Source organism: Camellia sinensis, chromosome 6 (genome assembly GCF_055761805.1).
Source record: "Camellia sinensis isolate YWXY chromosome 6, ASM5576180v1, whole genome shotgun sequence".
Lineage (NCBI taxonomy): Eukaryota > Viridiplantae > Streptophyta > Magnoliopsida > Ericales > Theaceae > Camellia > Camellia sinensis.
The window spans coordinates 135,493,355-135,510,225 of NC_138966.1; the positions used below are offsets into that span (position 1 = coordinate 135,493,355).

General features: G+C 37.7%; 1 protein-coding gene across 2 annotated transcripts in view; it reads right to left on the reverse strand.

The window, feature by feature from the left end:
• Positions 1–9,493, reverse strand: part of ATSAC1 (Phosphoinositide phosphatase family protein) — a 28,152-nt gene extending 18,659 nt beyond the window's left edge. Inside the window, exons 1-6 of one of the 2 annotated variants that reach the window (XM_028267844.2) lie at positions 9,195–9,493; positions 8,539–8,743; positions 8,243–8,408; positions 7,473–7,695; positions 2,473–2,549; positions 1,195–1,227 (exon numbers count right to left, since the gene is read on the reverse strand). In XM_028267844.2, the coding sequence (XP_028123645.2) occupies positions 1,195–1,227; positions 2,473–2,549; positions 7,473–7,695; positions 8,243–8,408; positions 8,539–8,743; positions 9,195–9,332 (842 nt within the window). In that variant the 5' untranslated portion in view covers positions 9,333–9,493. The remainder of the gene's footprint in view (positions 1–1,194; positions 1,228–2,472; positions 2,550–7,472; positions 7,696–8,242; positions 8,409–8,538; positions 8,744–9,194) is intronic. The other variant, XM_028267845.2, reaches the window with a different exon arrangement.
• Between the last annotated feature and the right edge of the window lie 7,378 nt (positions 9,494–16,871).

Consider the following 16,871-nt stretch of genomic DNA (forward strand, 5'->3'; position numbering starts at 1 on the left):
AAAGATATAAAGTATCACATTCACATCCACCAAAAACCTCAAGTTTAAGTTCAAAACAACTAACCTTCTAGTTTGTAGTTCAAAAAAGAAATAAAAAGCACTTAATCAACAGTTGGAGTAGAAAAATAGGTAAAGCCCATGAAACCCACACCTCGTGCCTCTAAAAAAAATCCTCACCTCAGCGCCTAAGTTGCCTCTTGTGTACTGCGCCTCATCTCGACCTGTTCAAAGCGCAAGGCTATGCCTCATTGCGCCTCGCGCTTAGGCACGTGCCTTTTAAAACACTGCTCTCTCTCTCTCTCTCTCTGAGCACTGGACTGGACCAGTAACAAGCAGTCAGTTGCTCAAGAGAAGCTGCCTTAGAAACTATTAAGATTCACTATAAATATTCGATGCACTGAAGCATTCAGGTACGATGACTTTTGGGGAGTATTAAAACACTATCTAAATACATTTCCATAACTCATCTGGTGTACCATTAAGATAATATATATGTATATATGTGTGTGTGTGTGTGTGCGCGTGTGACAAACAACATACAAAGCTAACTCTGTTCATAGTTTCTCATGAAAGAATAAATACTGATTATCACATTTGCCCATTATATACCCAAGCAAATTGATATATAGTACTTCTAACAAACACGCGCACACTATATATATGTGTGTGTGTTTGTGTGTGTGACAAACAACATACAAAGCTAACTCTGTTCATAGTTTCTCATGAAAGAATAAATACTGATCATCACATTTGCCCATTATATACCCAAGCAAATTGATATATAGTACTTCTGACAAACACATGAGAAGGAAATCAAGGAAAACTATACATGTCTTGCATTCATGCAAGATAATGGATTCATTATGTCAACTACAAAACCTTATAATGGCAACAATTAAGTTATAAACAAAAAAACTCCACCCATGTTCTGCTTTGATGTTATCACTTTACATTGCAAGGCTGAGTAAGGAGAATTGACTACAACATCAAGCATTCTAACAATATTACCACCACCACCAACACAAAACAATATATATATATATATATATATATCACAAGCAGCCCAAACCTCGGCTAAAATTGGTTAAAAACTACAAAATAAAAAATGCAGTTTCAGAAACCCTGCTTTTGAGGGATAAGAAGTAGAACGATGCAAAACACAAAGTTCCTGAAGGGGCAGTGGGAGAGGCTGACCTGGTTTGTTGTTCATCCTCCTTCGATCCTTCCCTGAACTTAGCATACAAGAAGAAAAATAAAAAGAACCAAAAATTGCAACATAATGAAAAAGGAGAGTTGGCTTCACAGAAAGAAAGATATGTTTATGGAAATGCATACAAACAGACAGATGTACACAATTCTATATTTACACGTGCAAAAACACAGTACAAAAAAGGAGAAACACTTGTTAGGGACCATTACTCCACACCGACCCACACAACACACAAAATGTAAGCAGTTGCATATTTTGCACACATAACACATTAGTAAATCAGAATTATGCACCTTAAAAGGTACACCAAGACACAGACATGCAAGAAAATAAAAAACACACAAGCCATCTTGGCATGTACACCACATTACCATTAAATAATAAAAAATTGCTTGCACCCACAAAATTACCAGCCATACATTTGTTTAAAGTTACCAGGCATGCATTTTTTTAGTTTATACATGCATTCCACATTTATTAAAAAGTGCAAACAAGAATGAGCAAGCACTCACAGAAGTCCCACCTGACACCTTCTCAAGTGTATGGGCAAAAAATATTTTAAATGTTTTCCTTCTTTCTTTCTGCAAGGACTCTCCCAACCCCTCCTCATCCCATCTGGCAAAGAACTAGAATCATCTACATGAATATATAGAGAAAGATTTCCTATGTTCCCTCAATTTCAGCCACGACGTCATTTTTTTTTTCTTTTTTTATTAGCAGCCACACCATCCTCACTCCCATCAAAACCTCTCTATATGATAATTACTCGTGAATCTCTTGAAGAAAGTGTTTAATAACCAAAGAAGTAAAAGAAAAAACATGTAGTTAGCACATGTATAGCTCCCAACACTACTCCAGGTAAGACTTAAATAATAATAATAATAAACTAAAAAGCTCATTGAAGATTTATTAAAATCTCATAAAACTGAAAGACTTGGATTTATTTTTATTTCTTTTAAAGGTGATATTTTATTGAAATTTAGCATGGAGTGTGCAAGTTTACAAGCCTTTATCTTCATGTTTGCGGATTTACTACCAAAGAAGCACATTAGCCCCTTAAATTAACAAAGAAAAACTGAAGCAATTGAAAGATCGTGTTACTTATTACAAAAATAGTGAGATTAATTGTTGAAATTGAAAGCATTTGCATCTGTAATCATTGTTTTGGGCCTCATACTTATCACTTATTAAACAAAGAATAAAGTGCACATCAAGGTGAATTCAAAATTTGATAAACTGAAGTTAATTGAACTAGCACATACCGTGTCCCTGCAAAATGCCGAGATCGCCTAGAAATCAAAGAAACACTGAAGTCTCGCCCAAAGACTGATAGTCTATGCTGTAACCACCAGATACAACAGAATTCACTAACGAACTTCAGGATACAATCCATTATGCTAAATTGGAACATATTTGACAAAAACATCCAGCAAAAACATATTACTGAGAACTTCTATGAAAAGACATGTTATCTGAGAGCATATTGCACAGGGAAAAGACATTTTTTTTATCGGCGAAGATAATTATGTTAATAACATAAGAAATAAATGAGCTGTTTCGAGTTTCCCCGTTTTGGGGGTTTCATTTTTGTATTCTTTTGGATCGTCTTGATGCTTACTCAATAAAGTTGCTTATTTATCCAAAAACAAAACATAAGAAATAAATGAGTACATAGGGAAATGTAAGATAAGCAATTCACACACACACACCAAAAAAAAACAAAAACAAAAACAAAATTACATGACACAAACTGTTAACCAATCTCTACTGATCAAAAATAATGAAATCCCCTCAGAAGGAGATGAAATCAAAAAACAAAAAGAAGCTATATGACATATCTTATCCCAAATCTCCCATTCATCAATTAAACTTATCATCAAAAATCTAGTATTCCTCTCCAACCAAATCTCCAAAAACATGGCCAGGGCAACACAATTCTTCCAAAGCAACCACGCTTTCTTGTTCATACCAAAATCCCTAAAATCAATCAATAGAATTTGGATGCAAGAGGTAAAACACGAACAACACTTGACGAAGCAAATTAGCCATTTCCACAAGGAATAATTGTATTGACCATTTTTCTCCCTCCCAAGTCCCAACCATATTGAAACTGTAGGGGGGAAATCCCACTTTGATTGGAAAAGAGTTCAACCCATACCAATGAGTTACAATTCTTGTATTTCTTGGGAAAAAAAGAGTTGGTGGCATCGTTTGAGATCATGGCAGAAAGGGTATTCTATAGTCTATAACATTTGAAGCTTGCAAGTGAAGGACTTGGCATTAAAGCAGGATACATCAGTTACTATAGATACATCAGTTAAAATAAAGGTCAAGTATCACTTCTCACTATCAAGAAGATCTCCATACATGGGCCAAACCTCAAGAGAGATTTTTATAGTGAAAACAAATAAAGTTTCAAGACCAACATAATGTTGAAGTGGAGGTGGTAGTGGTGTAGTGGGTTAGGTTTAGTGGATTAGGTGAGGTGGTAGTGGTGTAGTGGGTTAGGTTTAGTGGAGTAGGTTTAAGTGGGTGAAGTAGGTGGAGAGTAGGTGGATTTTAACAGCCCCCCGCAAACTCAAGGGGGATAGGAACTAACCAACTTGAGTTTGGAGAGAGTAACAAAACAAGAAAATACATAAAAATAAAAGAGGATAAGAGACACTGTATGGTCGTGTCAGACCATTGGTGAAGACACTGGATGGTGGTGTCATAACGTTGTAGAGGACACTGTATGGGGGTGTCATAACCATGTAGAGGACACTGTATGGTGGTGTCATAACGGTGTAGAGGACACTGGATGGCGGTGTCAGACCGATGTAGAAGACAGTTTATGGGGTCATGTCGGACCGTTGTAGCAGACACTATGTGGTCGTGTCAGACCGATGTAGAAGACAGTTTATGGGGTCATGTCGGACCGATGTAGAAGACAGTTTACGGAGTCATGTCGGACCGTTGTAACAGACACTGTTGTGACAGTTGTTGTGACAGTTTACGGAGTCTTGCTGGACCCTTGTAGAAACTAACCGGAATCAATGTCGGGACAGTTTACAGAGTCTTGTCGGACCCTTTGAAGGAGCGAACCGGAATCAATGTCGGGACAGTTTACTGAGTCTTGTCGGACCCTTGAAGGAGCTAACCGAAATCAATGTCGGGACAGTTTACAGAGTCTTGTCGGACCCCTGAAGGAGCTAACCGGAATCAGTGTCGGGACAGTTTACAGAGTCTTGTCGGACCCTTAAAAAGTCGCACCCTCAAAAGGTGTGCCCAATCTTTCAAAAAGGCGTGCTATCAAAAGGCGTGCCCAATCCATAAAAAGACGTGCCATCAAAAGACGGGCCATCAAAAAGCGCGCCCATGTTGTCGTCGAGCGCCGAGCGGCGCATGATGCGCGTGTCTGCCTCTTCGTCAGGGTCTTTATAAACTGAGGCGGAGGCTGTGCTTGAGACAGAAGCGAAGACAAAAAAACTTTGTGAAAAAACTTCTGAAAAAACTCTTCATTTTCTGAGAGAGATATTCGTTTTCTGAGAGATTGTCTCTAAGAGCTGCAAATCTTGAAACACTCTGTAATACTCGGTTGCCCAAAAAATGGCCTCGTCGTCCCGTAGTCTGCTCACTCTCTTTCCAGACCTCAACGAGTCAACAAGAGAGATAACTGGTGCGGTGGCCCGTGAACCTCAACCAAACACCTCTGATTTTGCTCCGTTGAACTTTCCGATGCGGTCTGTGGAGCAAAAAATGGCGATGCAAACTGATATTGAGGCCAATCAGTATACTTTGAAGTCATGTGTGGAGACCATGACGGCGGTCACAAACTTGTCGCACCGGCTGCAAAGTAGAACGAATGAGGTGCAGCAGCTAAACGCCCAACTGGCTCTGCTCCAACGCATGTATAAGGATGCGCGAGCAGAGATAAGTGTGCTAAAGGCAGAAAACAAGGAGCTGAAGCGGAAGGCTACCGTGATGTTCCGATTTGGAGGGCCGCCATATGCTGCAGTGGAGGAGCAGGGAGTAGTGATCATGCCCAGTGGAGTGGGAAACACGGAGGCAACACCGGCAAGGGCCGCCCAGGACGGAGGCAAGAAGAAAAGACCGGCGGAATAGGCGAAGAAGTGAGGTCGGTTGGTGGCCGGCCGCAGAAAAGAAAACAAAGCTATTGGTGTTTTTTTTTTTTTTTTTTTTTTTTTTTTTTTTTTGTGTGTGTAAAATGATGATCGGGGTGGATCCCTGAGATGAATAAAATATGGTTTGGTGTGCAAAGCTATATGGTATGAATGGAATTGGAAAAAGATTAAAAATAATGTGAAAGAAAAATAAAGAAAGAAATAATAAAAATATATTTGAAATCAAAAATGAAAGATGGGGGAAATAAGGAAAGTGGTTTGGAGAAAATAAATAAAAATAAAGGAGTTTGAAATCAAACGGAGGAGAGATGATGATAGTTTTTTTTTTTTTTTTTTCTTTTTTTTTTGAAAATAAGAATAATAATAATAAATAAAATGAAGTGTGGGATAAAGGTGAAGAAAAATTTCGGAAGGTTAAAGTAATAAAAAATAAAAAAAAAGAAAAGGGGAGATTCAAAGGTGTTGGCGGGTCCTACCACTAAGGGAAAAAAAAAAGATGATGGGTGTGCAAAACAGTGTGTGGTTCGTGTCCTTGTCAAAAGGAGGAGTAAAAGAAATATAAAAAAATATGAGTGGGGAACAAGAGTGCGTGTGCAAAACAGTGTGTGGTTCCTGTTTTGTTTTCTCTTTTCTTCTTTATTCTCCTTAAGAGAGAGAGAGATGGTTACATGATGATGAGGATGAAAATTGTTCCTTCTTGAAAATTGTTTTCTCAGGAGATATAGCCCATCTTGTCTGCTGCTGCTCTGCCGAATATGGTAGGTAGCCACAGGTATGGTCCATCTCTTGGATGGAGCTCTCTACAAACAACAATTGATGAAATCACGAAATTCTCTCGACGCCGTAGGCGGTGCTTGAGGCGGCTGAGTATTGTTGTTTTGACAGCCACAGGTGCATGTCGGGCAGGGTACAATTGTGTTGTTGTAGAAGGATGAGAGTGAAACACAGCAAGTAGGAGTTTTCTGAGCCAGAAATTGCGAATATGTGCACGTAACATTCCAAGTCATCATAGCTTGTGTGACTTTCCTTACATTTTGGGTAACAAATTTGGTGGGTTTGCCAACTTTTGCCGGACCACAAGTATAACCTGGCCCTGGTGCTTTCAAGGTCAAGGTCTTGGGCACCCTCACTGTTTTGTTAGTAGTTCCAGCTCCACCAACACTAATCTGGAATGAGCTCGCAGCATTGGATGGATCTTGCACCCATGAGTTAATTACTCCCCCCTTGCAGCAATTTGCGATCTGCTGGTTGTAAGGAGTTCCTGGCAACAAGTCCACAACTGTTGGATCCTTCTTACAGCAATGTGGAATGTTCCCTTTGAATTTCGAACAATCTCCTTGCTCTGTGGTTTGGCCTCCCACCATGCTCCATAGGGGGGGTAGCGTGACCAGCTGCAAGCTGTGTGGTGTGTTGCTATCACCCACGGTGGACAGAGGGTCCAATTGCAAAGCTGTCTGCTGGGTGCAAAAAGGAGCTATGAATCCTGTGTGTGTGAAACCCATTGTTGGGAAATTTGGATTTGTCCGGCAGGCGGCCATGGCGAGATTGCCGCCCGCCGGTGAAACGAAATTACTAGGTTCTTAACCTCGCTCTGATACCATGTAAAATTTGATGTATGAAAAAATAGAGAGAATGAAATATGTATTGATGATTGATATTATTGATTGATGTATGTTTATTGATATCTATTACAATGATTCATGATTCCTATATATAGAAGAGGGTGAGTGTGTAGTAGGTAAGGAGTAGGTGAAGTGGAGGTGGTAGTGGTGTAGTGGGTTAGGTTTAGTGGAGTAGGTTTAAGTGGGTGAAGTAGGTGGAGAGTAGGTGGATTTTAACAATGTGTTTTTGTGTGTGTACACCATACATATATACAAAAAAGTGGAGCAATCAACCACTATTTTTGTTGCAATAATTTTCTACGTAATCCACAAAATCTGAGGTGAAAACCCATCACAATAACAAAGGAATGATCAACAAAAAGAATCAAATAGTTTAACCCTATGAATTTTCTCTCTAAAACAAAGCAAAGTTGTCATATAAACAACAAACAACTGTTTATGTTTCGGTAATTATCCATTAAATCCACCGCCTCTAAGATGAAAAAAATGTCACATCAACAAAAAACTATGAAGTACCTGCTTAAAATGCCCATGAACCAGAGCAATTGTCCAGATAGTATTATTGCATCTTGATCGTATTGATTCGGTTAGAAAAGCATTCCAAACAAAAATATTCTCATATCTCATCCCTTCCTCGCCCATTGACAGCACATTTTTTTGCAAACTTTGCATAATAGGATATGTATAACTATAGAAAAAATCTTTCGTCAAATCTACACTGGATAAAAGTTTCTTGTACCTGCAGTTTCAGCAAATCACTTATAAGACAAACCAAGATGATTCAAATGCTTAATTATTAAATAAACTATAACATGGAGGCAAGCAATCCACATGTAGAAAAAAAATTATAAATATAAATGAGATTCTAAACCAATTATTAACAACACCGCACAATACAACACTCTCAAAGTTGTATGTGATATCTGCTAACTTAAGTAAATGCAATTATTATATAATAAGAAAATGAGAATATTATGCTAGTTTCAAGAGCAACCTAGGATGTCCATCTACAAAAGCAATCTCTCCATCAATGGACATAAAAAAAAAAACAAAAAAAACTAAAATCCTAAAACTACCTAAAATGAGAAGTATCTTGCTTCACAAGAACTCCATGTTAAATTTTGTTCTAGATAAGGTATATCAATTCTACAAATTTTGAACCGTCACAAATTTTAACCATTTGACTATTAACTCTAAAAGGCTCCGAGAACAGAGAATTAAAACATCACTTTGAAAAATAAATGAAAACTAAGCAACAAAAAGTAATTGGACCACAAAGAAAGTACCTGAGCTCAGTTTTGGAATGAGCAATGTCAGTTTGAACTGAAGCATGAGGAATGGTAATTAACTGGCTCTCATCTATACTATATATTGCATGGCCACATATGCATCCGATTTGCCGACGCTTTGTTACCAGAATTAAGTAATATGATTCCAAAAAATTAATGCACCCTAAAGCACAGAATAACATCCAAAGTCAAACGCCCACAACCCAAAACTTAATTTTAACACCAATATATATATATATATATATATATCAATTAAAGAACCCAAACTTAACATTAAAGCAACCAAAACTGACCAGCAATGCCATAAACCTTTGCAACAAAGGTTAGTCCACCAGTGGCCCGATTGCCTTCGGCAATCCGCTGAAGCAAGCTCTTGACTTCCTGTGGTGAATAAACCACAGGGTCTTCACTGATGTTGAGATCAGACGGTTCCATGCGGTCAATCTTCAACACCCGGAAGAATCTCTTGTTCCGATCACTCCCAATTAGGTAAAACCTCTAAAATATTTAAACAAAACAGCCAAAAATATTAAACCCTCTGTTTGGTTAATGAGAAAACCGAAGAAAATATGAGAGAAAATGCAGAAATTTAGTTTTATGTTGTTTTGTCATCCGATTTTTTACTTATCCTACATTTTCTTCACAAACAAACAGAAGACTAAAACACAAACAGGTAAATCTCTCCTGAATTGAACAAAAAAACACAAAATTTAAACAAAGCAACCAAGAGTACTAAAACCCGTTATTTGGTTATTGAGAAAGCTCTCGAATCTCAATTTTCTATACGTTTTCTCGACAACAAAGCAAAACACTGATAATGAACAAAAAAATCACAAAAAATTAAACAAAGAAACCAAGATTAATAAAACCCACCATTTGGTTATCGAGAAAGCTCTCGAATTTCGATTTTCTCGACCAAAATAAAAATTAAATTGAGAAAATTGCTTACCGCTTTGGTCTCGTAGAGTCTGAATTTCTCGAGGGAATAGGAGCTGGGGTCGGCATCGGCATCGTTGGAAGGGTGAATTTTGGCAGAGAAAGGAGGTGGATTCAAGGAATTGGGCTTGGAATTGTCTGATTTCGCCATGAAAATCGACAAAAAAGGGTTTTTGAATCGTCACTCTCTCAGGAATCGCCCCAGGACATGGTTTGTTTCCGTGCCGGTGTCGAGGTCCCCGTGTTGTATGCTTACTTCCCAAGCACAATTTTTTTTAGTACCAAATTTTATTTGATTTTAAATCATATTTCTCATATTTTAATTTATATTTATTTATATAATAATTTCATATATTTATGTTATTTTGTAAACATAATTTGAAATTTGTACACATAATTTGAAGGGTAAATTACACTGACACCCTCCTAAGGTTTATATTTATTACAGTTCTTTCTCACATTTGGAAAATTACACTGACCCTATGTTAATTTAGGCTAGGTTTGGCATAACCTATATAATCCATTTTTTTATCTTTTTTCCATCACATCACCTCTCTACTTTTCTGCACATCTTTTCGTAAAAAGACAAAAAGTGTACTTTTTTAGAACACCCCAAACCAACCCTTAATTTTATGTATGATAATTATTACGATGAGGGAGAACTGTTATGAAACTTTAAATCTCATGGAGCAATCTGTAATGAAACTTTAAATCTCATGAAGCAATCTGTAATGAAACTTTAAATCTCAGGGAGGGGATGTAATTTTCAAAAGATGAAGGGAAACTGTAATAAACATAAACCTCAGGGGTGTCAACCCTATAGTTTGTGGCTTGTGCCACTTTGATCCCTAACTTTTCAATTATGACACATTTGATCTTAAATTTTAAACCTTGTTTCAAATAAGAACAATTGAAGATATCATTGCTTAATTTCAGTGGCAAAATCGTTAATTTGATAAAATATAAACTAATTTGACAAAAATAAATATCAAAAAAATATTTTTAAATTTTTAAAAATTATTACTACCCACCAAAAATAAAATTATGTAAAATTGATAAATCTTTTAGACTTTTTTTTTTGTCAAATTAATTTTTATTATGTGTTTAAATGATGATCATGTAATGAGTGGTTGTTAAGATTTTAATGTGTAATCGATATATTTAATATATTAAATATTTTTTGTTTTGGATTTTTTGATTTAATGGATTGGTTTAATAATGATATCAAAGTTGTCGCCATATTTGACTTTTGAAAAAATAAAAACTAATTTAATGAAAATAAAAACAACTACCTATTAAATGATCAGCATCCAAACACATAATAAAAATTAATTTGGTAAAAATAAATAAATATTTAAAAGATTTATCAATTTTACATAATTTTATCTTGGGGTTTTTTTTTAAGGTCCCTGATATTAAGATTGTATAGCATAAAGGACATTCAATATTTTCATAATATCTAAGGTCCCTCAACAATATTTTCATAATGCCTAAGGTCCCTCAACCTTGATCTAGAGAAATTTCAGTCCAGAGAAAATTGGTCCAGAGAAATTTCAGTCCAGAGAAAATTGGTCCAAAGAAATTTCAGACCAAATTTCTCTGGAAAGTCTAATTATTCTCAGAATTTCTCTGGCCCAATTCTTCCTAAAATTTCTCAGCATTTCTCTAATGCATTGGCTGAGTCCAGAGAAATTTTGAATTTCTCTGATCTAATTCTTCTCAGATTTTTCTGGCCCAATCCTTCCTAGAATTTCTCTGATGCATTGACTGACTGGAGAAGTGGTTGATGGAGAAAATTCAATCCAGAGAATTTCTCTTCAGAAAATTTTTTGAAAATTTCTATGGATTTCGAAATTTCTCTCCAGAGAAATTCTCTGGATTCTCTGTTTGTGTTTTAACCAAATTTCTCTGGATTTTAGAATTTCTCTCTAGAGAAATTCTTATACCAAGGCTTCTAGATCTCAACAGTTACATCCAAGGCTTTAACTTACATCTGGAGAAATGGTCTTTAACTTACATGACTGATAACTTACATTCTCTGTAGTATCATGACTGGATTTCTCTCTAGATGGTCTTTAACTTACATCCAAGGCTTTTAGATCTCAACAGTTGAACCAAAAGGTACAGAGAATAAAAAAAGCATCTAAGATCAAGGCTCTACCATAAATATATATATATATATATATAAAATAGAAATTTCGAATAAGCAACAGCAAAGAGAAAGAGAGAGAGAGACCTGGTGAGAGATAGCGTAACAGTGGAAAGAGAAGTGAGATCGGGAGCGGAAGGAGGAGACTGACACCGGCGGTGGCGATCTATCTTCTTGAGTAGATTTTAGAGCTTCATCGATGCAAACTTTCATCTGTAGAGTTCCAAACTAGGTTGGAGGAAGATAAAGAGGCAACTTTGTTTATAAATCACTCAGAAACCTCTCGCCAACGAAGTCGACTCCGTTTCCCCGGGCCACGAAAATGTCACTACTTTGATTGAGTTCTTCCAAGCAGACGGTAGGTGTAATATAAGGATACGGGGTGAGGGACCTTAGACTACAACAGAACAGATTGTGGACCTAATCCATTACTAAAAGTTGGATTGGGACCTTAGACCGATTTTTCCTTTTATCTTTAGTGGGTAGAAATAATTTTAAAAATTCAAATATATTTTTTTGACATTTATTTTTGTCAAATTAGTTCATATTTTATCAAATTGATAATTTTGTCCTTGAAATTAAGTAATGTATCTTCAATTGTCCTTATTTGAAATAACATTTAAAATTCAGGATTAAATGTGTCACAATTGAAAATGGACCAAAATGATACAAAGTCTCAAACTATAAGAACCGTTAATGTAATTCACTCTAAATTATATTTTAAATATATAATTTTTAAATAATAGCTTTGCTTGATTTGTCTGTAGAGAGATAATTTTGGAGGAAAAAAAATTAAAATTTGTTTGGTTGAAATTTTCTTTTTTAAATTTAAAATCACTTTTCTCTCTATTACATATTAATCGATTAATTTTTCTCTCTCATCTCCCATTCTGTCACATCCTACACATCAATTAATCATTTTTTATCTCACAACCATCTATTCAACTAGAAGAAAAAAAAATTTAAATCATTTTAAATTCCAAAACTCTAAAATTATTTTCAAAATATAGAACCAAACAAATTTTCAAATTTTATAACTCTTTCAAAAAAATATTTTACAAATAAAAACTAAAGGTGGCCATTAGGGGTGTAATTTAGGCCCAACCCATCCAGGCTCATGTTAGGCCGGTCCGCCACCTGGCCACGTGGGCTCCCACCATCTTTCGGGTCTGGCCGAGCCGGCCCACGAACTGAGAAGCGCGACCTAGACCTAGACCTACTCAAATTAGGGCCTAGGGCCTAGGCTCAAGCCCTGGTCGCGGGCTGGGTCTCACGAGCTGTTTTTTTTGGCAAAAAAATAAACGATAAATGACATTATATATAGATTATTTATGAGAGATAAAAAATTAAAAAAAATACATATTAGAGTATTTTAATTAAGATTAATGAGATGTTTAGTTATGTTTTCATGTGGTGGTAGTATTTAAATTTAACTATATATGTATGACTTTTGTTTTTTTTTGTTATGACTAAAAAAATATGAAGTTGTGTAATTTTATTATTTTGAAATGAAATATTACAATCATTGAATTAAATAGATAACATTTATTTAATGAATAATTTTTATTTCAAAATAAAATAAAATATTACAAAAATTAATATCATTAAATAAAATGGATATAGATTATTGATGATAGTAAAACAATTGCATCACTATAAGTCAAGTACATCCCAATTAGGTTGGCACCTATTAGCCTACCAATCATTTGCATTATATTATACCTCAATAATCTAATAAGAACATTACGAAATGAAATAGTGAAAAAAAAATTATTGATCAATCATCGGAGGAGGCAGACAATTCACTCGTGTTGCTAAAGGATATGACATCTAAATTGCTTTGAATTCTTTCATTTTCACTATAATTTTGTCTTCTCGTAAGTGCATGCATATGATCTCTGGATATCATCAATACTTCAACCATTTTTGGTGAAAGTCTATTGCGGTAATCGCTCAATAGCTATTTACCTGCACTAAAAGCTATTTCAGAAGCCACTGTAGAAATAAAAATGGTTAATATATTATGGATTATCTGTGAAATTACAGGTCACATAGATTCATTTTGTTTTCACCAATTCAAAATGGTAAAATCTTCGACATCATCCACTGGTGAGCCTTCCAAATATTGTTGTAGTTTAAAACTATTTACGCTTGTATGTTGATATATTCTTTTACTTTTTATTGTTAAAAAAACACTTAATCTTTCTGTAGTGACCCTCATTCCTCACCTTAGCCTCGGGCATGAGCATTTGTATAATCTTGTTTTGCTAAGTTGCAGTTGTGAATTTTCTTGACTTGTCTTAACTAGAATGAGATTTTTATCTTGGTTTGTACTTATGTGAAATTTACTTGTCGAGTCTTGTTCTTTCTGGTGAGTCTAGTCGAGGTCACCTTAAAGCCAGAACCACCTTGAAACCACTTTGGTTGACCTCTACCTTCGTCCTGGCATATTAGCCGAGATGTCATTTTCTAGGTCGAGGTGTATCATCAAGGCCGAGAAGTGTACCATTTGGGTCGAGATGTTATCCTTGAACCCAAGTGATCTTGTTCCGGATTGGTGCGACCTAGACCGAGGTGTGGCACATCTAGGCCGAGGTGTGGCACAGTTAGGCCGAGTGTCGTCCGTCCTAGCCGGGATCATTGATACCTCACCTACCGGAGCCGATGTTTTCACCCGATGTCAGTACCTTGTCAGAATACCATGCCACTTTACTTGTTAAACACCCTTTCGCCATACTCTGTCTGGCCTGTCAGCCACCTTTTCGGGGAGAACCAACCAGCCATTGCCACGTGTCCGAGCTGAGTGTTAAATCAGCCGGTGTAGACACCCCATTTTTGACCGACCTTAAGACTCAGACGTCACTGATTGAGCGCTTGGTGATGTTGTATAATGTGCTCGTTCAGAAGTTTCAGAGTTGCGGCCGTGAGCCCTGCCTCCGGACTTCCGAACCCTCTTTTGTGCTTTGCCTCGGTTTGCGAACCAGGCTCGATTTTCTTTGTTTCTTTTCCTGAGGGGAGGGAGAGGTCCCACAGACCATCTCTCAGTGGCCGTGGGCTACATTTGGTGGCCGTAGGCCATTTTGCCCATTTCGGAGTCCGGTTCCCGGTTTTCGGAGCCGTCAGGCCGTGTGCCTCGGTTCGGGACCGCCTAACCATCTCCGTTTGTTCTGATTTTTGGCATACTTCCTTTCTACTCCCTTTTGAGGGACACTGGGGTCTGAGAAACCCACTTCGTGGCCGAATGCCATTTTCGGTGCTTAACAGCCCATTTTCGGGACCTCGAACTGCGCGTTTTGGCCCCCGAACATTCGTTTTGGAACGGTTTTCGTTCATTTTTGGCAGGTACCTCTGTTTTATCACTGGGAAGGTCACTGAAGGGTGGGAGGCCAGTAATTATTGCAGCAACCAGTTATATATCCTCTGACGCCTTCCGACGCCCGTTTTTCACACTTCCGGGCTAATGTTGAACACCTTGGGCCCACTTTCTTGAACTTTGAACCACATACTTGTGATGTACACACATGGGAGGACCCTAAAAGTTGATGGCCGGCCAGTAATTCCACCTGACCCTTTTGAACCCCTCCTTCCGGGCTAATGTTGAACACCTTGGGCCCACTTTCTTGAACTTTGAACCACATACTTGTGATGTACACACATGGGAGGACCCTAAAAGTTGGTGGCCGGCCAGTAATTCCACCTGACCCTTTTGAACCCCTCTTTCCGAGCTAATGTTGAACACCCTTGAGCCACTTTCTTGGACTTTTAACCACAGGGTTGTATTGTACACACATGGGAGGACACCATCATGTGGTGGCCGGCCACTAAACCAGCTTGACCCTTTTGACCCCTAGCCGGCCGGCTAGGGGATGTGGCCGGCCGGCCACCTGCAACAAAAATACTTGGCCGGCCATGATCCTCACACTGTTCACTTTACAGCTGTATAGCTTTATCCCCCAGAAAATATCTATATCCGGGGGATATTTTGTGGGGGAAAGCTTGCCTCATTTTCCCCCACCTTTTGCCCCCTCTTTTTTGGTCCATATAACCAAAGGCCAGCACTTGTATTAGAGGTTAGAAAAAATTGCTTCCAAGTCTTGCATTGCTTCCCCTCTCCTTCTCTCATTTCTACCCTAAAACATTCAAGTTCCACACTTCATTCCTTCATCACCACCAAGCACCACCATCACCACTTCATTTCCAGCAACAAGGAGGGCTTCTCAAAGGCTAAAGGTGCTGCAACTTGGTCCAAGAAGCAACAAAAGACTTGTCTCCAAGGGTGAGTTGCCATTTCCCCTTTTTTGAGCTTTTCTTTGCAACATTTCTTAGCCATCTATGCTTTTTGCTTTGAGCTCCGGCCATAACTGAAAGTGGCCTTCTTTTGAGCTCATTTTCATGTCTCATTAAGGGCTCAACCCTGTTTGAGCCCTCCATCTTGCACTTGCTTCATTATCCCTCTAAAATGTCATTTTCTTGCATGATATTTTTAGCTCGTGTGTGATTTGTTTTGGAGCATGTTGTAAACTGATAATAGGTTTATTTTGAGCCCCTCTTCAACATTGAAGAAGGGCTCAACACTGTTTGGGACCTCCATGCTATACTTGCCTTTATACTCCCTTTTTGGTCCCATTTTTGCATGCTTTGGCAGCCTATTGTGCTTTGGTTTTTGGCCATTTTACAGCACTGAAAATAGTCTCATTTTGGTCCATTCTTCATGTTTCATTTAGGGCCTTTCATGGTTTGGGACCTCCATATGCCACTTCATGTTATATCTCTCTTTTGGTCCCCATTCTTGCATGTTTTGTTAGCCTATCATGCTTTTGTTTTTGGCCATTTTACAGTTCTGAAAATAGTCTTATTTTGGCCCATTCTTCATGTTTCATTAAGGGTCTTTGGCTGTTTGTGGAATATTTTTCATACCTCATGTTATAGCCTCTTTTGAGCCTTATTTTGCATTGCATTTCTAGCATGTTTGTATACTGTTTTGGAGTTTTTATAGTTCTGTAAATATGCTTATTTTTGGTCCCTCTTCAATGTTGTAGAAGGGAATTTTTCAGTTTGGGCTTTGCATATACCACTTGCCTCTTTGGCCACCTTTTGGCCCTTTTTCTTGCATGGGAATGCAGCCATACCTGTGTTTGTTTTTGGGGTTTTTACAGTTCTGGAAAATATCATATTTTGGGCTCCTCTTCAACTTTGTTGAAGGGCACTAACCTGTTTGAGGACAGCAGCTATGAGTTGCTTCTTAATCCCATGTTTAGGGCCATTTCTTGCCTGCTAGTTTTGCCCTATCTTTGCTTGCTGTTTGGCCATGTTTTGAACTGGAAAAATGCTTATCTTGGGATTTCCTTGCTTCTGTATTTTCATTGCATGTCCATATTGTGCATGTTTGGTATAGCTATAAGCCATTTCGGATGCCAAAATTCATGTTTCGGGAGAAATTCCATGCATCGGGTGTGTTTTCGCCTCATTTCGGGGCTGTTTCCCCCCACATTTCGTTGCTGAAAATCCATTAACATGTTTATATGCCATTTCCATGCCATT